Source organism: Eleutherodactylus coqui, chromosome 10 (assembly GCF_035609145.1).
Source record: "Eleutherodactylus coqui strain aEleCoq1 chromosome 10, aEleCoq1.hap1, whole genome shotgun sequence".
In the NCBI taxonomy this organism is placed as follows: Eukaryota; Metazoa; Chordata; class Amphibia; order Anura; family Eleutherodactylidae; genus Eleutherodactylus; species Eleutherodactylus coqui.
This window is the reverse complement of record NC_089846.1, coordinates 92,367,695-92,391,447: the sequence shown is the minus strand read 5'-3', so window position 1 is coordinate 92,391,447 and position 23,753 is coordinate 92,367,695. Positions and strand designations below refer to the sequence as shown.

Below are 23,753 nucleotides of genomic sequence, written 5' to 3'. Positions count from 1 at the left end.
ACAGAGTTATCTCATACAGTGAGCCCAGAAAGACTTCAGACCCGCTCTTTTTTTAACTTTTTGTTATATTGTGGTCTTGTTTTCCCATCATTCTGCACTCACTACCCCATAATGACAAAGTGACAACACAGTGGAAGAAATCTTTGTACATTTAAAAAAAATTAAACACTACCATTCTGCACTGACACAAGTATTGACACCCTTCGGTATGACACTTGACGTTCAGCTCTGGGGCCTCCCATTTATCTTGATCATCTTTGAGATGTTTCTACACTTTGATTGGGGTCACCGGCGGGAAATTCAGTGGACTGGATATAACAGACCCCCCCCCTATCTATATAAGGTCTCACTGCTCACAATGCATATCAGAGCCAAAACCAAGGAAGAGGACAGATCTACCTGTAGAGCTCAGAGACAGGATTGTGTGGAGGCGCAGATCTGGAGAAGCTACAAAACATTCCTGCTGCAGTGAAAGTTCCCGAGAGCCCAGCGGCCCCCATAATACTTACATAGAAGAACAACCAGAACTCTTCCTAGAGCTGCCGACCCACCAAACTAAGTTGTTGGGGAAGAAGGGCCTTGGTAAGAGAGGTGAACAAGAAAACAACGGTCACTCTGGCTGAGCGCTAAAGATCCTGTGTGTAGATGGGAGAAACTTCCAGAAGTTCAACCATCACTGCAGCCTTCACCAATCTGGGCTTTATGGCAGAGCGGCCAGAAGGAAGCCTCCTCAGTAAGACACATGAAAGCTGCCTGGAGTTACCAAAAAGCACCTAAATCATGCTGGGAAGGGGAGACCAGTCAGGGTGGAGGAAACCAGACGCCGCTCATCACCTGCCCAATACCATCCCTACAGTGAGGCCTGGTGATGAAGCATCATGCTGGGGGGCCAGGAGACCGGTCAGGGTTGGTGGAAAGCTGAATGGGGCAAAGTACAGAGGTAATGAAAACCTGATCCAGAGTGCAAGGGACCCAAGACTGGGCAGAAGGGTCACATTCCAACAATACAATGATCCTAAGACCCCAGCCAAGACAACACAGGAGGGGCTTAGGGACACCTCTGTGAATGTCATTGAGATCCGATAATGGCTGTGCGCAGGTTGGATGGGGATCGTCCATGAAGGGCAGAAAATCCCTCAAATCCAGGTGTGCAAACCTTGTGGCATCAAACCCAAGACTGGAGGCTGGAATCACTGCCATGGCTGCTCCATGGTGCTGACTGCAGGGTGTGAATACATAGGTCACTGCAAAATGGTAGATTTTTGTTTTTAAAAACATTTACAAAGGTTTCTCCCATTCTGTTGTCACTTTGTCATTACGGGGTACTGAGTGCAGAACGAGGGGGAACAAGAACACAACATAACAAAACATTTTTTAAAAGTGAGAGTCTGCAGAATTTCCAGACCCCTGTATACTCAACTTGCAGTAAGATCTAAACATTCCACATATACAGTACTATACATACTACATATACAGTACTACCCTGTCCTGTGAGCTGCTCTTGTGCAAATGTGAGTGATGCAGCCGGACAGATACTCCTTGAATGTCCACAATTAGAGTTCCGCTTTTCCTATTGTATTGCTTTGCCCATGTCAGTGTCAGTCTTCACCGGCCAGTTCTGGCATTCTACTCATAGAAGCTAGGGATAAATAACACTGCAGGCCCCTATAACATAGGAACATGCTGCACTGCTTGTGATTGTAGGGGGATAGAGAAAAAGTTAGCCTTTCTCAACTCTGAAGAGGATAAACAACAACTGGAGGGGGAAATGTCTGGTTTGGGGTCTCTTTCAGATTACCCCAGTTATGATATTTCCATAAAGAACTGTAACAAGATCCAACGAAAGCGGCAAAACAACCGGGAACGTTTTGGCGCTGTGTGACTCAGACAGATTATTGTGGGCTCAGAGATGTTCATTGACTCCTCGGCGGCCGCACCTTCGCTCCAGTTGTGACTTGTCGGCCTCCTTCAAAGCTTCACGCACAAAACATGGACGGCTTTGTGGGATCTAAAGTGTTTTATGAAGGTGATGCAGAATGATCCAGGGGCCTCGGAGGGAGGAGCCTTGTCTTAAAGGTTGTTCAGTTGCAAACTTTTAATAGCTAATCCACAGAATAGTGGGGTAGCTGGACCCCCATTGATGAGCTGTTCATTGGCTCTTTGTGCTCATGCATGCAATGGATTTCTGCAGGAAGCAAACAGCTCCGCTCTCACTGCAGTGGCACAGCTTGGTATTGGGGGCCAATTTCCCATTTACTTCAATTAAATGGGAACTTGGCCCGAAATACCAAGCCTGGCCACTGCTGCAAGAACAGAGCTGTCTGCTTCCTGCAACAATCAACTCCCTGCATGAAAACAAAGGTGCAGCTTAAAGCTGACTGACAGGGGTCCCAGACAGTGGACCCTCCATCTACCACAGATGGCCTATCGTGATAGGCCACCAATAATTTACAACTGGACAACATCTTTAAAGTGAAATGTTCTGCAACTTTCTAAGGTTATATGTACACGGGCAAGTGCCATATCAGTCTGAGAAACTTGGACCGATATCGCAGTCTTAAGCCCACCCTTTTCACTGTAAGTGCGCTGCTTTTTGTGAGAAAATCGGATCGCAGCATGTTCATTTGTTACTTGCATGAAAAAAAAATTAAATTAAAAATCACGTTTCGATAGGAAACAATTTAAAAATTGTACTCTGATGAAACTCGTACGTACACGCGGGTGTGATTTTTAACTCGCCCACAGCAAATAATGGGCGAGTTTTCAGCCACATCACAGAAAAACAGGACATGCTGCAGTGCTGTAAATTGGCTATGTGAATCCAGCCTAACAGAGTTCATGTTACAATCCTTCACCATTATCAACATCTCTGCATGCTGTCAGTGAATTGGAACCTTGCAGTTCCCATTACCTACTTTGACCTAACACTTCTCGTAGCCGATGCATTTCTTACGATGTATTAGGCAGACAATCCTGTGTTTGATACACATGATGGCCGCACCAGTCTCTGCTGTCCTGGACTTTAGGTGATAGAGCTGTTGACATTGTTACAGGGTATGAGCAGGTGCAGATCAGGATAGGTATTTTAGCTTCTGGATCTAAACGAGAATGTTCCTATTAACTGACAGCATGCAGAGATGTTGAAAGTAGTAGAGATACAAAACAAAACGTTGCAGACCTTTCCATGATACAATGGTGAAGCTGTAGTTACAGAAAGCTGCGTTGGCCCTTTAAATGACACATTCAGCTCTGTGCAACCACAGCAGTCTTCCTACTCTGAAGGTGGTCGTTCTGTTTTGCAGTCCCCTCCCTGCATGAAGTAAAATTAGTGTCCTGTCACTTTCTACAAGAGCGGGAGCATTCATGCTATGGATGACCGCGGTGCCGCCTCCCTGTTGCACATTATGGCGAAGTTGGAAACATTTTTTTTTAGACACAGAACTTCTTTGTAGAACACGACAGATCACCGCGCACGGGAATTACCGCAAGACAATACGGAGTTACCCCACAATCGCAGAATGCATTATCAAATGCCCCGTCAGCAGCTTCTCCTGTTGGGATCGGCCCATTGAGCCGGTATTATACATCGCTCGCATCCTGGGGGGCAGTTAGAGAAGCGGCGCAGCAGGCGAGCAGGAAGAACACATTCCTCGTAGGGTTTATCACATCATTACCTCACTGCCTGGACACAACAGCCACACTAACTGCAGAGTCAGATGTAATGCTCTGCAGGGGGCGCTGCAATGGGGGAGGACTAACAAATTGTGAGTTGAGTCCACAATGTAAATGCATTAAATGTTTTAACTCCCTGCGTGGATAAGAGAAGTCGTAAGACACCTTGTGAGTCGCGTGATCCTACGCTAGGTTTACAGTTTATATACATTTGGTGAATTATATTTGGCGCCATTTCCACGGCTCTTTAGAGAGTATTGATGATTCTCCCCCAGAGTGACCATCAGTGTCCACCAGGATGGAGACGATCAACCAATAGAACACTCTGGTTCTTCAGCGTCTTTCTGTACCTGTTCCACGTGCTGCACCGTCACCTTCTGCTCCAATTTCAGGTCCTGTAAGGAGGGGAACAAGTGGAAGATGAGACACTACAACTCCCAGGATGTCATTTAACCCCTCAGTGACGTGGCCATATGAGGGCTTGTTTTTTGCGTGGCGAGCTGTAGTTTTTAATGGGACCATTGTTTGTATTGTAGAACGTTTATTGATTTTGCTTGTAGAGCAGAAAGAAAACACATCAATCCATTGTTTTTTCTAGGGCATTCATCATGCAGCATCGATGACACCATTGTTTCTGCGGGTCGGTGCGATTACTGCGATACCAAAGTTATATTTATTTTGCCTTTTCCAGGTTTTCAGAATAAAACCCCTTTTTTTGGAAGTTAGATATTTTTGTGCATCGCCGTGTCCAACGTCCCACAACCTTTTATTGTTCCGTGGACGCAGCGCTGCGAGGGCGCGCTCTTGTTATGTGACGAGCTGTCGTTTTTAGTGCTACCATTTTGGGGGATATACGGCTTTTATGATCAATTTTTTGGGAAACAAAATAAAGCATTTTGGTTCCTTTTTTTTATTTTAAGAATGTTTGAAGTGCGGGATAAAAAGTGCGTTCAATCTATTGTGCGGGTCATTAAGGATGTGGCGATATGAAACATGAGTTTTTACTTTTAAAAAAAAAAAAATTATTAAACAAAGAGGGGAAAGTGCGCAATTTTTTTTGTTTACTTTTTAAAAATACTTCAGGACTGCAATGCATTATTATTATTCATAGCGATCATAGGCCATAGCAACCAATCAGCCCTCCCGGATTATATAGGGGTGGGTTGCTGATGTGGCTCCCTCCCTCTGTGAGCCCTTTATATGCAGCAATCATGGGATGTAAGGCGTTAACAGCGGGGATCGGTGTTCTCACCAATGCCAGCTGTTGCAGATAGCGTAGGCTCAGCTTCTATAGGATGTAAACATACGTTCTGGGGTAGGAAGGGGTTCAAGGGCCGGTGTCGCTACCACTCTCCGTCTTGTACTCCCTTCAGCCACTGACAGTCCACCATGTACTTCCCTACCCATACAGGAGATGCGATGGCAGCACTTACCTCCGAAGACTGGATGGAGACCTTCCTTTGGTCACTCACTTGGTCACTGACTGATGAAGAGCTCGTCCCTCTAATCACCTGAGTCTGACGCTCCTATGAGGGAAACAACTAGTTTAGGCAACATCCTGTAATGCACCACTGATGCTACAGTGGCGGGTGTGGGGGTTGTAGTAAAAAGAGTAGGGTGGTAACAAATATACATAATGTGAAGGAGGGGTGTGTACATTTATGCAACTGGGCTGTAGTAAGAGTTACAGCTTCAATTCCACAACAAGAACTTATGAAAGTTAGAAGATGGGCAATCTGGCACTTGATGGTCCGGCAATCAACCAAACAGCAACTGATGGCACCGGACAAATGGCGAACAGCAGGATCACAGACTTTCTTCCAGCATCCTCTGCAATATCGACACTCCAGTAGGGGGAGCCACTGCAGACGTCGAACTATTATGTTACTGTACTGCAGGAACTCCTCTTAGATAATACACTCATCATCAATGCAGGAGATAAGTATTCACGCCCCGGGTGCTCAGTGCCAGAGCGGCTCAACCTGAGGATCTTGGCAGGAACCCTGGGAAACATTAATTACGAGGCTGTTTACAGAAGGAGCTCTGTGCTGGGCCGGGGCAGCGCCTGCGGGAGATGCGCCTCTGTCACCTGGTGGATGGGGCCCGACTCACTCCACCTACAGAAACAACCAAGTCCAGCGGATGAGCGGCTACAAATATCCCTCACACAGCAGACTTTTCTGCTGCGGATAAACAAGATATTTCAAAAACGCTGCAGATTGCGGATCCTCAGAATATCCACTTATGTTGTGGAAGCGGCCCGAAAAAACCCACCAGATTTTCGTCATAGAGATCAACGGAGAACACAACAACTGCAGCGGAAATGCACCGAATCTGCTTGTAAGGGCGGGTTTACACGGTGGAATTATCAGCGGCGAATTCCACATCAAACCTGCATCAGACTGTCCGGCTTTCTGACACCGCTTTTGGTGCGCAGCCACACGTCGAACTTACCCTGTCAATGGACAAGGCCCGAGTGCGGAATTCTGATGTGAAAAATCAGGTTTTCACGAGTTTCTGTGTTAAGTGATGTCACTTCTTAATGGCAATATTCAAGTTTCCAAGCCGAAAATGCCGCACACAGATTTTGCCCACCAACAGGGCAAATTCCATGTGCGAATCCGCGCTAAAACAGTCGGAAATTCGTAAGTTGGAAAAGGTCTCAGAAAATTCTGCAGCGAATTCCACTGTGTGCAAATTCCTTAAGGACATGTTTAAATGTTGCGCATTTTGGTGTGGGTCCGCACCAAAATGTGTCAAGATGCGCTCCATGGATGTGGATTTCGGCTGCAGATCCACAGCAGACTTCACGCTGTGAACACGCTGCGTACTGCCAGCTGCTACCGAGCACCACTGCCAGTCATGTGATACAGGAGTGGCATCAGATGAGCAGCAGTTATTGGTGCGCACTACTCTGAGTGCATTACTGCGCAGTACAGGGTGATGAGCGCAGCGTAGGCTAAAGGCAGCTGCAGAACCGCAACAGCGCACATTTTGATGGAGTTTTTGATGTGGAAAGAATGCTGATTTAGCAGTCAAAAACCTACGCTTAGAATTCCTGCTGCAGTCCACACACTGCCTTGCATTCTATTCATTTAATTAGAGATCGGAAATAATAGAGGAAAATGACCTAATAAACACGATCATTAATGGTGCAGTTTCTGGAGCCCAAGGGAGGGGGCCCCAAGAGTTACCTGCCCCCATCCCACTTGTATGGGTGGGGCTCGGTGTAGTCATCCTCCACTGACACACATTACCAGCCGTCGGAGGGATTGAATGTCTCCATATTGTCGGGCCATTTACTTGAATGGAAAGCTGCCAGGTTCATATCAAGAGGCTGAAAATCTGTTCTAGCCCAATCCTGCTCACAGAGCTGAGGGTTTGTTACAATTGTATCCAGTTCAGACAATCGTCTGTAAAGCGAGCAGCTGGTACCGGCACTGATACATTGTATCCATCTGTAAGAACGTAATCCTACATTGCAGAGAAAACCAGAAGTGTCGCTGCTGTTATGTTTGACGCAGTTGTTGTTTTTACTGCGACCACAAAAGAAACCATGGCAAAAACATACACGGTTTTCCGGATACGGTTTTCGATTACGCCATAACAGAATCACGCCATTACAGCATAAAGAGAGGCAAGAGATCGGTGCTACTCATGTATTTAAATCAATATAAAACAAGAAAGTTTTCATTCACTGACAGAAAGCAGATGTATTACGAAGGTTGATGAATCAACGTAAAGAATTCTAGAAAGTGGAAGGATGCCCCGACGGTAGACATAAATGGTGCACCATACATTGTGCATTGGTCTACATGGGATAGCAGCGTCATCCAATTCACTTGAATAGGACTAAGCAACACTTGGGCCATGTGACTGATGAACATGATGTTATAGGCCTGACAAGAGGCCATGGCGTTTCACCCAAACTCATGGCGAGTGTGAATAGTTAACAGTGCCGGAGCCCCAGCAATCTGATGGCCTATTCTGAGGACTGGACATCAATGTCAGGCCATTACCTTGAGCATTGTATTGGAGCACAACATTACCTGTAGCCAGCTGTTTCACCTGCAAAACCGCGCAGTTGATTGAAATGGCAACGCAATTTTATGGGTGAAACAACTGTTTTCTGGCAAAAACATTCATCTGCTTAATCCGTTTCACGCCCCCGGCAGCCACATGCAGTTACATCAGCACTCTGTGGCACGCAGGATCTCATCTCCGATCCCCCCAGCAGCTCAGGATTTCCCATAGGGAGGACATGTGAGACAATATCAGACGCCCCGATAATAATGACATCATCTGTGCAATAGTGAGGAAATCCTGACAACCCGGCCGGCTGCAGGGACTGGAGAAACACGGCTGAGAGTCAGCTGCACCACTAGAAGGCTCAACCAGGTCTACTAATGATATCTAGAAGCCAACAGACATTCCAGAATGGCTGGCACTCCGACACTACTCACCTCAGGGTTCCCCATCTCCACTCTACGGACGGTTTTCTCATAGATGACGTTATTGGACGGGATGTAATTCACTCCTTTCATATAATTCTAAAGAGAAAAAAAACCCAAACTGAATGTAAAACGTCTCATCACTGATACCAGAAATATGTCCGACATCTGGTGTTACATAGGATTGCATGTCACATGTACTACATTATCTGTCCTCAGAGAATTATCACTGTGTTATCTGTGGTGTTACATAGGACTGCAGGTCACATCTACTACATTATCTGTAAGCAGAGAGCTCTCACTGTGTTATCTGTAGTGTTACATAGGATTGCATGTCACATCTACTACATTATCTGTCCTCAGAGAATTATCACTGTGTTATCTGTGGTGTTACATAGGACTGCCGGTCACATCTACTACATTATCTGTAAGCAGAGAGCTCTCACTGTGTTATCTGTAGTGCGACATAGGACTGCATGTCACATCTACTACATTATCTGTCCTCAGATAGTTATTAGTGTATTATCTGTGGGGTTACATAGGACTGCATGTCACATCTACTACATTATCTGTAAGCAGAGAGCTCTCACTGTGTTGTATTAATTTCTGATGCAAATAAAAGGATAGCGACAACTTCAGCTGTGCTACACCTCACATGTAATCGGACCTACTAACGTAACATGGTAATCCATACGGTCACCCACCTGCTCTGGATTCTGTACTATGTATCTGCGCACAGTCTCCTGAGGATACGATTGGACTTCCTAAACAAAAAAAAAGGATATAAAAATCTGATTAGTAAAGGATCCATCACACAAACAACTGTACCGACACTTCACCGCTACACCAAGCTATCTACAGTACCCTCAACATGATAAACTTTGGAAAATACATAATTAATAGGCATTTCTGTGCATAGCAGCAGTATTCTAGTAGTTATATGCTTGTACATAGGGGGCAGTATTATAGTAGTTATATTCTTGTACATAGGGGGCAGTATTATAGTAGTTATATTCTTGTACATAGGGGGCAGTATTATAGTAGTTATATTCTTGTACATAGGGGGCAGTATTATAGTAGTTATATTCTTGTACATAGGGGGCAGTATTATAGTAGTTATATTCTTGTGCATAGGGGCAGTATTATAGTAGTTATATTCTTGTACATAAGAGGCAGTATTATAGTAGTTATATTCTTGTACATAAGAGGCAGTATTATAGTAGTTATATTCTTGTACATAAGCAGTATTATAGTAGTTATATTCTTGTACATAGGGGGCAGTATTATAGTAGGTATATTCTTGTGCATAGGGGGCAGTATTATAATAGTTATATTTTTGTGCACAGGGGGCAGTATTATAGTAGTTATATTCTTGTACATAGGAGCAGTATTATAGTAGTTATATTCTTGTACATAGGAGCAGTAATATAGTAGTTATATTCTTGTACATAGGGGGCAGTATTATAGTAGTTATATTCTTGTACATGGGGGCAGTATTATAGTAGTTATATTCCTGTACATAAGAGGCAGTATTATAGTAGTTATATTCTTGTACATAGGAGCAGTATTATAGTAGTTATATTCCTGTATATAGGGGACAGTATTAGAGCAGTTATATTGTTGTACATAAGAGGCAGTAATATAGTAGTTATATTGTTGTACATAGGGGCAGTATTATAGTAGTTATATTCTTGTACATATAGGGCAGTACTATAGTAGTTATATTCTTGTACATAGGGGGACAGTATTATTGTAGTTATATTCTTGTACATAGGGGGACAGTATTATTGTAGTTATATTCTTGTACACAGGGGGACAGTATTATTGTAGTTATATTCTTGTACATAGGCAGTATTATAGTAGTTATATTCTTGTACACAGGGGGGACAGTATTATTGTAGTTATATTCTTGTACATAGGCAGTATTATAGTAGTTATATTCTTGTACATAGGGGGCAGTATTATAATAGTTATATTCTTGTACATAGGAGGCAGTATTAGAGTAGTTATATTCTTATACATAGAGGGCAGTATTATAGTAGTTATATTCTTGTACATGGGGGCAGTGTTATAGTAGTTATATGTCTGTACATAGGAGCAGTATTATAGTAGTTATATTCTTGTACATAGGAGCAGTATTATAGTAGTTATATTCCTGTATATAGGGGACAGTATTAGAGCAGTTATATTGTTGTACATAAGAGGCAGTAATATAGTAGTTATATTGTTGTACATAGGAGCAGTATTATAGTAGTTATATTCTTGTACATAAGAGGCAGTATTATAGTAGTTATATTCTTGTACATAAGAGGCAGTATTATAGTAGTTATATTCTTGTACACAGGAGGCAGTATTATAGTAGTTATATTCTTGTACATAAGAGGCAGTATTATAGTAGTTATATTCTTGTATATAGGGGGCAGTATTATAGTAGTTATATTCTTGTACATAGGGGGACAGTATTATTGTAGTTATATTCTAGTACATAGAGGCAGTATTATAGTAGTTATATTCTTGTACATAGGGGGCAGTATTATAGTAGTTATATTCTTGTACATAGGGGACAGTATTATAGTAGTTATATTCTTGTACATAAGAGGCAGTATTATAGTAGTTATATTGTTGTACATAGGGGCAGTATTATAGTAGTTATATTCTTGGACATAGGAGGCAGTATTATAGTAGTTATATTGTTGTACATAGGGGCAGTACTATAGTAGTTATATTGTTGTACATAGGGGCAGTATTATAGTAGTTATATTCTTGTACATAGGGGCAGTATTATAGTAGTTATATTCTTGTACATAGGGAGCAGTATTATAGTAGTTATATTCTTGTACATAGGGAGCAGTATTATAGTAGTTATATTCTAGTACCTAGAAGGCAGTATTATAGTAGTTATATTCATGTACATAGGGGGCAGAATTATAGTAGTTATATTCTTGTACATAGGGAGCAGTATTATAGTAGGTATATTCATGTACATAGGGGCAGTATTATAGTAGTTATATTCATGTACATAGGAGGCAGTATTATAGTAGTTATATTCTTGTACATAGGGGGCAGTATTATAGTAGTTATATTCTTGTACATAGGGGGCAGTATTATAGTAGTTATATTCTTGTACATAGGGGGCAGTATTATAGTAGTTATATTATTGTACATAGGGGGCAGTATTATAGTAGTTATATTATTGTACATAGGGGGCAGTATTATAGTAGTTCTATTCTTGTACATTTGGGGCAGTAATATAGTAGTTATATTCTTCTACATAGGGGGCAGTATTATAGTAGTTATATTCTTCTACATAGGTGGGCAATATTATAGTAGTTATATTATTGTACATAGGGGGCAGTATTATAGTAGTTCTATTCTTGTACATTTGGGGCAGTAATATAGTAGTTATATTCTTCTACATAGGGGGCAGTATTATAGTAGTTATATTCTTCTACATAGGTGGGCAGTATTATATCTGTTTGGAAAAAAATGAGCTAATATTGAAATACATACAATAACTCACCTGCTCTTGATTCTGTACTATGTATCTGCGTACTGTCTCCTGAGGATACGCTTGGACTTCCTGTAAAAATTATATAAAGACAAAATGAGTAAAGGATCCATCACACAAACAACTGCACCAACACTTCACTGTTACCGCAGACTGTCCGCTATACCATCAACATTATAAACTTTTGAATCTACATAAATATTAGATATCCTTTTACATAGGGGAGCAGTATTATAGCAGTTCTATTCTTGTACATAGGGGGCAATATTATAGGAGTTCTATTCTTGTACATAGGGGGCAGTATTATAGGAGTTCTATTCTTGTACATAGGGGGCAGTATTATAGGAGTTGTATTCTTGTACATAGGGGGCAGTATTATAGGAGTTGTATTCTTGTACATAGGGGGCAGTATTATAGGAGTTGTATTCTTGTACATAGGGGGCAGTATTATAGGAGTTGTATTCTTGTACATAGGGGGCAGTATTATAGGAGTTGTATTCTTGTACATAGGAGCAGTATTCTAGTAGTAATATTCTTGTACATAGGGGGCAGTATTATAGTAGTTCTGTTCTTGTACATAGGAGCAGTATTAAATGTAATTGGAAATATCAACTTAATATTGGAATCCATACAGTCACTCACCTGCTCTTGATTCTGTACTATGTATCTGCGCACAGTCTCCTGAGGATACGATTGGACTTCCTAAACAAAAAAAAAGGATATAAAAATCTGATTAGTAAAGGATCCATCACACAAACAACTGTACCGACACTTCACCGCTACACCAAGCTATCTACAGTACCCTCAACATGATAAACTTTGGAAAATACATAATTAATAGGCATTTCTGTGCATAGCAGCAGTATTCTAGTAGTTATATTCTTGTACCTATAGGGCAGTATTATAGTAGTTATATTCTTGTACATAGGGGACAGTATTATAGTAGTTATAGTCTGGTACATAAGGGGCAGTATTATAGTAGTTATATTTTTGTACATAGGAGCAGTATTATAGTAGTTATATTCTTGTACATAGGAGGCAGTATTATAGTAGTTCTATTCTTGTACATAGGAGGCAGTATTATAGTAGTTATATTCTTGTACCTATAGGGCAGTATTATAGTAGTTATATTCTTGTACATAGGGGACAGTATTATAGTAGTTATAGTCTGGTACATAAGGGGCAGTATTATAGTAGTTATATTTTTGTACACAGGAGCAGTATTATAGTAGTTCTATTCTTGTACATAGGAGGCAGTATTATAGTAGTTCTATTCTTGTACATAGGAGGCAGTATTATAGTAGTTATATTCTTGTACATAGGGAGCAGTATTATAGTAGTTATATTCTTGTACATAGGGAGCAGTATTATAGTAGTTATATTCTTGTAGATGGGGGCAGTATTATAGTAGTTATATTCTTGTACATGGGGAGCAGTATTATAGTAGTTTTATTCTTGTACATAGGAGGCAGTATTATAGTAGTTATATTCCTGTACATAGGGTGCAGTATTATAGTAGTTATATTGTTGTACATAGGGGGCAGTATTATAGTAGTTATATTCTTGTACATAGGAGGCAGTATTATAGTAGTTATATTCTTGTGCATAGGGAGCGGTATTATAGTAGTTATATTCTTGTACATAGGGAGCAGTATTATAGTAGTTATAGTCTTGTACATAGGAGGCAGTATTATAGTAGTTATATTCTTGTACATATGGGGCAGTATTATAGTAGTTATATTCTTGTACATGGGGAGCAGTATTATAGTAGTTTTATTCTTGTACATAGGGGGCAGTATTATAGGAGTTATATTCTTGTACATAGGAGGCAGTATTATAGTAGTTATATTCCTGTACATAGGGAGCGGTATTATAGTAGTTATATTCTTGTACATAGGGAGCAGTATTATAGTAGTTATAGTCTTGTACATAGGAGGCAGTATTATAGTAGTTATATTCTTGTACATAGGAGGCAGTATTATAGTAGTTATATTCTTGTACATAGGAGGCAGTATTATAGTAGTTATATTCTTGTACATATGGGGCAGTATTATAGTAGTTATAGTCTTGTATATAGTTGGCAGTATTACAGTAGTTATAGTCTTGTACATAGGGGGCAGTATTATAGCAGTTATAGTCTTGTACATAGGAGGCAGTATTCTAGTAGTTCTGTTCTTGTACATAGGAGCAGTATTAAATCTAATTGGAAATATCAACTTAATATCGGAATCCATACACTCACTCACCTGCTCTTGATTCTGTACTATGTATCTGCGCACAGTCTCCTGAGGATACGATTGGATTTCCTGAAAAATTGCATAAGTAAATAATAACTAAATGATCACACAAATAGATGCAACACTTTAATGCTACCACAAACTGTCCGAAATACCCTCAACATATCAAACCTTTGAAACTACATAAATAATTGAGCTGTATTATAGTAGTTATATTCTTGTACATAGGGGGCAGTATTATGGCAGTTATATTCTTGTACATAGGGGCAGTATTATAGTAGTTATATTCTTGTACATAGGGAGCAGTATTATAGTAGTTATATTCTTGTACATAGGGAGCAGTATTATAGTAGTTATATTCTTGTACATAGGGAGCAGTATTATAGTAGTTATATTCTTGTACATAGGGAGCAGTATTATAGTAGTTATATTCTTGTACATAGGGAGCAGTATTATAGTAGTTATAGTCTTGTACGTAGGGAGCAGTATTATAGTAGTTATAGTCTTGTACGTAGGCAGCAGTATTATAGTAGGTATATTCTTCTACATAGGCAGCAGTATTATAGTAGTTCTATTCTTCTACATAGGGGGCAGTATTATAGTAGTTCTATTCTTCTACATAGGGGGCAGTATTATAGTGGTTATATTCTTGTACATAGGGAGCAGTATTATAGTAGTTCTATTCTTGTACATAGGGAGCAGTATTATAGTAGTTCTATTCTTGTACATAGGCAGCAGTATTATAGTAGTTCTATTCTTGTACATATGGGGCAGTATTATAGTAGTTATATTATTCTACATAGGGGGCAGTATTATAGTAGTTCTATTCTTGTATATAGGAGGCAGTATTATAGTAGTTCTATTCTTGTACATAGGCAGCAGTATTATAGTAGTTCTATTCTTGTACATAGGGGGCAGTATTATAGTAATTATATTCTTGTACATGGGAGCAGTATTATAGTATTTATATACTTGTACATAGGAGGTAGTATTATAGTAGTTATATTCTTGTACATAAGGGGCAGGATTATAGTAGTTGTATTTTTGTACATAAGGGGCAGGATTATAGTAGTTGTATTCTTGTACATAGGGGACAGTATTATAGTAGTTATATTCTTGTACATAGGGGCAGTATTATAGTTGTTATATTCTTGAACATAGGAGTCAGTATTATATTAGTTATATTCTTGTACATAGGAGTAGTATTATAGTAGTTATATTCTTGTACATAGCAGGCAGTATTATAGTAGTTATATGCTTGTACATAGGGGGCAGTATTATAGTAGTTATATTCCTGTACTTAAGAGGCAGTATTATATTAGTTATATTCTTGTACATAGGACCAGTATTATAGTAGTTACATCCTTGTACATAGGGGACAGTATTATAGTAGTTATATTCTTGTACATAGGAGGCAGTATTATAGTAGTTATATTCTTGTACATAGGGAGCAGTATTATAGTAGTTATATTCTTGTACATAGGAGGCAGTATTATTGTAGTTATATTCTTGTACATAGGAGGCAGTATTATAGTAGTTATATTCTTGTACATAGGGGGCAGCATTATAGTAGTTATATTCTTGTACATACGGGGCAGTATTATAGTAGTTATATTCTTGTATATAAGGGAGCAGTATTATAATAGCTATAGTGTCTATTTTTTTGTTCTTGTTCTCTCATATAGAGGGTTTTATTCAGCAGGGTGTGATACTGAGAAGAGAGCTTGAGAGATGGATATTTTACACTTGGTTGGTAAATTGTCCACATTTTGTTGCACCAGATCCTTAATTAGTATTTGGCAGCTTCTTGCAGTTTCAGTATGTGAGATAATCCTAGAGCAGTGTGGGAATTATTATCTGCAGGATGTACTCATAGTGACCGGTGAAATTCCACAACCCGGTGACTACAATGTGATGTATGCTGCAGGTCAGTGAGCGGTGGGATGTTACATTGTTTCACCAGAGGAAGCGCTCATGTATTTAGACAATAATCAGTTTTATTCCAGGTATCTGGGACCATCAGTGATAACCTAGAAGCTGCGTCACCTCGCCCCCTGAACAGCGTTGCTTTACTTGCCTAGGATCACAGATTATTACTATTTATTGCCACTTCTAAGACCTCGAGCCTATAACATGGCCCGCAGCAGAGATATCCGGTATCCCTACATACTATGTTTTATCTGAACGGACCACAAGGGTGAAAGAATCTACTCTGTATTTAGGCGGGGTGTCCGTCAGCTCCAGGTACGCCTCCCAGGATTTATCCGGAGAAAATGACGCAGCAGACTTGTAAGAAGGATCATATATCAGAGAAACACACAACACAGTCAGCTGCTGTATCTAAGCCTATCAGGTGTGGTACGGTCTCAGAACCATATATTACTGCTCCTTCATCTTCCTATAAATGTCATCAGAGTGTAACCCAGTAATTTACTAATAACCACTGACTGAAGAATGTGACATTCCTCCGACCGCAGATAATTAATCTCTCTACAGACTGGTTCTTAGACAACAGATCAGCTGCGCCCCCACCAACATTATTCACAACAGTCTCGCCTGCGCCGCCGGTCAGGTGCGAGGAGGATGAGCCAGCAGTCATTTATAGACCTGCTCTCCACCTAAACTACAACCCCCAGCATGCTACGACTGCCACACGGAGACCACTGGACCACAGCGTCTGCACGGAGTTTCTATGTTCCCTTACTTTTGGGGGTTTCCTCTATGAACTAGAAAAAAAAAAGAAGAGCTCAGTAATGCTGTGAACCCAACAAGGACCCCAATAACCCTGGAGAAACCACCATATAAAATGCTGCTCTACCTGTAGAAACACTTTATATCTACTATCATTTTGACACTGCTCATTGAAAGTTATATCATGACTTATACTCCAAAAACATCCATAGCTGCAGTCATTATTCTGTACGTATGCCAGCTCTTATACTCCAATCACAATCAGAGCTGCAGTCACTATTCTGCAGCTATGTCAGGTCTTATACTCCAATCACAATCAGAGCTGCAGTCACTATTCTGCAGCTATATCAGGTCTTATACTCCAATCACATCCAGAGCAGCAGTCACTAGTCTGCGGCTATGTCATGTCTTATACTCCAATCACAATTAGAGCTGCAGTCACTAGTCTGCGGCTATGTCATGTCTTATACTCCAATCACAATTAGAGCTGCAGTCACTAGTCTGCGGCTATGTCATGTCTTATACTCCAATCACAATTAGAGCTGCAGTCACTAGTCTGCGGCTATGTCATGTCTTATACTCCAATCACAATTAGAGCTGCAGTCACTATTCTGCAGCTATGTCAGGTCTTATACTCCAATCACATCCAGAGCTGCAGTCACTATTCTGCAGCTATGTCAGGTCTTATACTCCCATCACATCCAGAGCTGCAGTCACTATTCTGCAGCTATGTCAGGTCTTATACTCCAATCACATCCAGAGCTGCAGTCACTATTCTAAGTATTACAGAGTATTGGGTATTCCATTACCGGTTCAGGGGTCCGGGTGATGTAACGGCGTATTGTTCCCTGAGAGTACGGAGCCTGGACGTCCTGAAGAAGAAACAGACATTAGAAGAATGAAACAGTCTAAAAATACGTTCACGCGGGGCGGAAACTGCATCAGATTTGTCTGCGCTGATTCAACCTCAAAAACAGAGATCCGTGAAGTCCAGCTATCTGCATGCAACTTTATCCCTTTTCAATGGGCAAAACTGTCTGCATACTTCCCAATGTTGGATCAGCGCAGAATCAGACTTCTAACGCTGCGGCACGGGCAGATAGCAATGGGGAACTCCTGTATCATGTGGACATACTCTCAGGAGGCGCTCAGATGGTCGAGTCCAATGCAGACTCCTCCGCTTGGATTCTGCCTGTAAAAATCTGCAGCGAAAAGTTTTGACGCAACTTTATAGAAGGCCGCCTTTGGGTCCGCACGCAGGCGGCCGCCTTTGGGTCCGCACGTAGGCGGCCGCCTTTGGGTCCGCACGCAAATGCAGCGCTTGTCAATGGACAAATCCACATACAGAGATCCTGATCTGGTTTCCACCTCAAGAAGACACACGTCACTTTTGTTATTTTCCACAATGCAGATTTGAATTTCACGTAGCGAAGACCGCGGTGCGCTGACCCAATCAGAGGAGGAGGAGGAGGACTGGAGCAGAGCTTGGTGCAGGTTTTAGTGTGGTTTCTAAGCCAAAATCCCCTCAAATACCCGTCATGTGGACATATACTAAGGGCATGCTCTCAGGAGTGCGATTGTTGTGGCGGATTTGTCACAGGTTTCTCCCATAGTATTTCATCAGGTGAGGTTCAGAGTGAGAATCTACAGTGTATAGACTTATTCACATGGTCACGTGGGTGAATTTTCGGTCTGAGTGTTGTCCACGTGTGTAACGGACAGTCAGTGGGGCTATTCACATAAGCGTTTTTGGGGGTGGGGTTTAACAGACAGTCTGTGTAGAAAGAAAAATTGCAGTCTGACCTATTATGGTCCATTTCCACAAACCAGAATTGCCCATTAAAGTCAACGAGAGCGCAAAAAAAAGAAAGAATAAAAGCACACATGGATGGCAGCCAGTTGCACATTTCTCAGTGATCATTGCTAAGCAATTATAGAAAAAAGATGGGCCGATGACACGTGAACGTAAAAACACACACGCAATGCATACGGGGCTGGGCTACGCGGTTACCATAACTTTCATTCACTTCTATGGGAGTTACAGAAACAACGCAGTATGGGCCGTTCTCATGTGTCCGTGATTCCAAACCACCCCACACAGCCGGGCCCGGGGGCAGAGGGGGCCACAGCGAAAGACAGGTGCCAGGCCCAGAGGATGGACCCGTTACTATTGGGCTTTTATCCTTTGGCGAAGATGGGAACAACCCTTTAGTTCTCCAAACTGCATCCTAATGGAGAACGGCAGCACTCTTTATGGTCCGAGATGGACTTCTGATTGTTAGAAGGCTACAATGCATTAACGGGGATGGTCGGTTCATGTACGCTACCTCCACCCCCACCCCACCCCCCACGCGATGTATAACTCACCTGTATCTGCTCCGGGTTCTGCACAATGTATCTTCTGATCGTTTCCTGCTTGTATGGGCCGGGCGACTGCACCTCCTATAACAAATACATTCGTTTACCAACTTTTTCTCCATCCTTTCAGTTTGGATATAAAGTGAGGAACAAATAAAACAGATTTAATCCGCTTCATTGACTTCTGGTAAGCCATATTGGCTCTTATGGGGCTCAAGTTCATCAATCACACTGACAGAACCCTTCCAGGTGAAGAACGAGGGAAACAAGTTCTGAAGACATCTACGAGGCGGGATGTAGCCAACTTCTCCCTTTACACAGGATGATCTCTCACTGAGTGGAGGTAGAGGGCGCCAGAGATCTCTTTCAGCCGCCTGCCTACCTTCACTGCGAACAGGCAGTTCTTAGATGAATGACTGCCTGTTTACACGGGCCGACAGTCGCTTGGTTTTTAGGTGAGCTGACAACCGACTCTGACAAATGAACAGTTCTCACTCACCGCCGGGTCCCGGGGTCACATGGGCTGACAGTTACTGATATAAAAGCACTCCAAGAAATCAGTATAAGCTACAGCCCAAAATAGATCTGTAGAAAAACTGGCAAGTACTGGGACTATATAGCCTGCGGTCACCGGCTAGGAATCAGTGCCCAGACCCTTTAATAGTACTAGCTCATGTCACACATAGATGTAGTCTCTGGAGGTTATATCAGTACTGGAGCATTATAAGATAGACAAACAGCTGATATTAGCACTAGAGCATTATGAGAGGAACTGCTGATATGTCACATATATGATGTAAATGTCTCTGGAGATCATAGCAGTACTGGAGTGTTAAGGTCCATTTAGACAGGACGAATGTTGGGCAAATGATGCCCAACACACGTCCCTGCATACTCTCGCTCCCGTGCTCCTGCATAGGTGCTGGTATCTCTGGCTCGCTCACTGAGTGGCACAGCATGGGGCGGGGAGGCTGCAGGGGATTTCACTCCTCGCTCTCCCCCGCCTCTCTCCATTCACTTAACATAGCGACCATTCAATACTGAACAGCTGCTATTTACACTGAACGAACATATACCATGGAGGAGGAGCTGACTGCTAAGTGTAAATAGCAGACAGTCAGTACCGAACAGCCGCTATGTTAAGCCAACGGAGAGGGGCAGGGGAGCCAGCAATACCAGCAGCATGGGAGCGAGTATGTGCAGGGATGAGTGTTGGGCATCGTTTACCAGACAGTCGTCCCATCTAAATTGATCTTTATAAGAGGAGTGGCTGATATCAGTTACATATATGATGTATCTAGAGGTTGTATCAGTACTGGAGTGTTATGAGAGGACCGGCTGATATCAGTACTGGAGTGTTAGAAGAGGATCGGCTGATATCAGTACTGGAGTGTTATAAGAGGATCGGCTGATATCAGTACTGGAGTGTTATAAGAGGACCAGCTGATATCAGTACTGGAGTGTTATAAGAGGACCGGCTGATATCAGTACTGGAGTGTTATAAGAGGACCGGCTGATATCAGTACTGGAGTGTTATAAGAGGACCGGCTGATATCAGTACTGGAGTGTTATAAGAGGACCGGCTGATATCGATTACATATATAATAATAATAATAATCTTTATTTTTATAGCGCCAACTTATTCCGCAGCGCTTTCAGGCATGGATAAATGCAAAACAATACAACAATTACAATATAAGGTACATTGGCTTAGACACAAATGGGTTGGGGGTGGTACAGGAGGTGCAGGGGGTGGGGAACACAGGCAATAGGAAATTTTATGTACAGATCATTTATCAGAAGGCAAACAGGGTGGAGCACCATAGGGAGGGGCGAGGGACTAGGTCAGGAGATTTGGTATGCTTCCCTGAAGAGGTGCGTTTTTAAGGCACGTCTGAAATTTCGTGCATCGGGAATTGTCCGGATGCCTTGGGGTAGAGCATTCCATAGGATGGGTGCTGCTCTGGTGAAGTCCTGTAGGCGAGCATGAGAGGTTCGTATTACAGGGGTGTTTAGTCTGAGTTTGTTAGCCGATCGGAGTGAGCGGGCTGGGTGGTGTACTGACAGGAGGGAGGTGATGTATGGTGGTGCAGCGCCATGCAGAGCTTTGTGAGTGAGGTAGAGGAGTTTAAATTTAGTTCTGCAGTGGATGGGCAGCCAATGCAGCGACTGGCATAATGCAGAGGCGCCGGACTAACGACTGGATAGAAAAATGAGTCTAGCTGCTGCATTTAGTATGGATTGCAGTGGAGCGAGTCTAGTGCGGGGGAGGCCAATGAGTAGCGAGTTGCAGTAGTCGAGCCGGGAGTGGATGAGCGCAACCACGAGCGTCTTTAGCGTGTCCGTGGTTAGGAACGGACGTATTTTAGCAATATATATACATATATGATGTGTCTAGAGGTTGTATCAGTACTCGAGTGTTATAAGAGGAGTGACTGATAGGAGTCACAAATAGAAGGTTCTCAGCACTGCTGATATATAATTTAGAAGGAATCAGAAGGTTTTTGCACTTCTTGCCACTCATCCCATTGATGAACACTACAGGCAGTCTCCCTCCAGCCTGCAATAGCTGATAACAGGAAGCAATAGCTTACACAGGAGAGAACTGAGGCTGGAGACGCTTGCAGTTCTGGTCAGGCACGGAGAACATACAAGCAATCTATCACAATGCAGGGATTATTCTCCAGCAGCGCATTCACTGGAAGGAGCTGAACTCAAGTGTTCCCTGATAGCGTAAATCCCCGGTAAGATGCTGCAACAGGATCACCGCCGTGTAAACATAAGACAGACTCAAGAGCCTCCTCCAAGGAGGAAGCCGCTGCTCCCGGCCAAGAGGCTTCTTACAAGATGCCACAGCAGCCAAGGAGTGTAAGTGGAACCCAGAACACACACTGAAAAGGCTCTAGAGCGCCAATTATAAGTCATCGCCAAGTAACCAAGACGTGGACGTCACCCTGATTGGGGTCTGTGGGGGGCACTATAATAAACACCCCACCCCCAGTGCAGACCCTCCACCGCACACACAGCAGATTCAGCCAATCACCCAGCACTTTGCCAACTTTTCCCCCCGACTTTTTCTTGTTTACACAGTGTCCCTCGTCGGCCAGTTTAGTCCGACATTACTGGCGAGATGGCTTGCACGAGCCATCACACGGGCGACTGACTGACTGCACTGCGGTCTGACAGTTTCATGTGTATCGCCGACTTAAAGGGGTTGTGCAGCTCTGAAGATTGATGACCCGTCCCGCAGGATAGGGCAATAACTACTGATTGGTGTTGGACCCCCGCCGATCAGCTCTGTGGAGGGCCGCTGCGTCAGTATATGGAGACAGAACCGGACAGTTCTGTACAGCTTGCTATGGCTTGGCATCATACTGCAGGCACGGCTACCAACGCAGTGAGCTGGACAATCCCTTGAAGAGCAAATCTTGTAAGACCAGAAGCTGCTGTGAAGATCAGTCCCAGAATCTCCACTTCTATTGGCAATAGTATGCCTGCCGATCTCTGCGCCAAAGATGGTAATACAGGTTTAAGATTCTGCATGCAAGTCTTATAATGAAGGGACCTCCAGGGTCATCTAGTCCCATTCACTGAGAGCAAGCAGAGATGTTGAAAATTATCAAGAATTTTAATAAAAGATACATGGGACAAATCAGAAATTAGCAAAAAAAGAACAATTTGATTTTGCAAAATGGGCAACACCCTCTCATTCACACAGGAGTACGCAGCCCGTAAAATCCGCAGCCTTTTCACTGCATGTATTTGTGCATATTTGGACCTTGAGTCCCCCCAGCATATTCACTTCACTTTTCAAGGACACCTCAAGCTGTATTCACGGTGTTTTTAACGCTCCCATAGACTTGCATGGGCTACTTGGGTCTGTTATACGGACCTCTAAGTGATGCGTTTTTTTTTTCACGGAAAAAGCGCATGCCCGAATGCATTGCAAGTCAATCGGGTTTATGCAGTCTATATTACGATCATAATAGGGAACGAAAATACACCTGTGTGAATGAGCCCCAAGTATACACGCCCTGTAAACCTGAGCGCCAAGAGATCTTATACGATGAAGCATCATACCGCGGTAATACATAGCACTGTACAGCCCGTCAGGCACACGCTACATACTAAGACCACACGTCAAAGCCAGAGTATGAACAACGTGTCACCAAAAGAAGCCAAGATGACCCGGCCCCATGGCGGCCCAATTGGGCAAGCTGATCTGACCACCAGGAAAGAATAGATCAAACTGTGTACATCCTGCAGATTGTGGAAACTTGGGTCACGACTACAACATCACCGGACAACGCAGCGACCGGAGAATTCACAGAATCGGTGATGAGGAACTCGTGGTTGGAATAATTCGGGACTGAACTCACTAGCACTTTGACCTGTTTGTTGATTTAGTTGATCCTTTGGGGTCCCCAGAGGTTGCCCCCCCAAAAACTGATCAATAAGACTGGATATATTCCGAAATCATCATGGCGGAGAAATCCCTGTAAGGCCGTATTTACACAGCCAATAGCGGGTTGAGTCAGAGATTCTTGGGCGCGACACGCATCGCACAGAACACGGACACCGCATCTATGTTCTGGGAGATGTGCGGAACACGGCACATTTGCATGCACTTTTCTTGTGTGCGACTCGCACAAGAATAGTGCGATTTTTTTTTATCGCCCATGTATCGCAACACCCATCGCAAACAATGGGGGTCTATTTTCATGCAAGTTCAAATATTGGCAATATAAATAAGGCCTAACAGTATAAAGCAAGATAGACTTCAGGTGCACCGGCCCTTTAAATCCTCTGGTCGGACCCTCTATCCATTTTATGAAA

The 23,753-nt window shown here is 42.6% G+C and overlaps 1 protein-coding gene across 7 annotated transcripts in view; it reads right to left on the bottom strand.

The window, feature by feature from the left end:
* POF1B (POF1B actin binding protein) overlaps nt 1–23,753 on the bottom strand; it is a 45,772-nt gene that overhangs the window by 10,979 nt on the left and 11,040 nt on the right. For 3 of the 7 annotated variants that reach the window (XM_066581451.1, XM_066581452.1, XM_066581458.1), the window contains 9 exons: nt 18,927–19,001; nt 17,369–17,431; nt 13,878–13,937; nt 12,274–12,333; nt 11,644–11,703; nt 8,828–8,887; nt 8,136–8,222; nt 5,106–5,198; nt 4,023–4,067 (listed from right to left, as the gene is read on the bottom strand). In XM_066581451.1, the coding sequence (XP_066437548.1) occupies nt 4,023–4,067; nt 5,106–5,198; nt 8,136–8,222; nt 8,828–8,887; nt 11,644–11,703; nt 12,274–12,333; nt 13,878–13,937; nt 17,369–17,431; nt 18,927–19,001 (603 nt within the window). The remainder of the gene's footprint in view (nt 1–4,022; nt 4,068–5,105; nt 5,199–8,135; nt 8,223–8,827; nt 8,888–11,643; nt 11,704–12,273; nt 12,334–13,877; nt 13,938–17,368; nt 17,432–18,926; nt 19,002–23,753) is intronic. The other 4 variants (XM_066581456.1, XM_066581457.1, XM_066581455.1 and 1 more) reach the window with 3 other exon arrangements.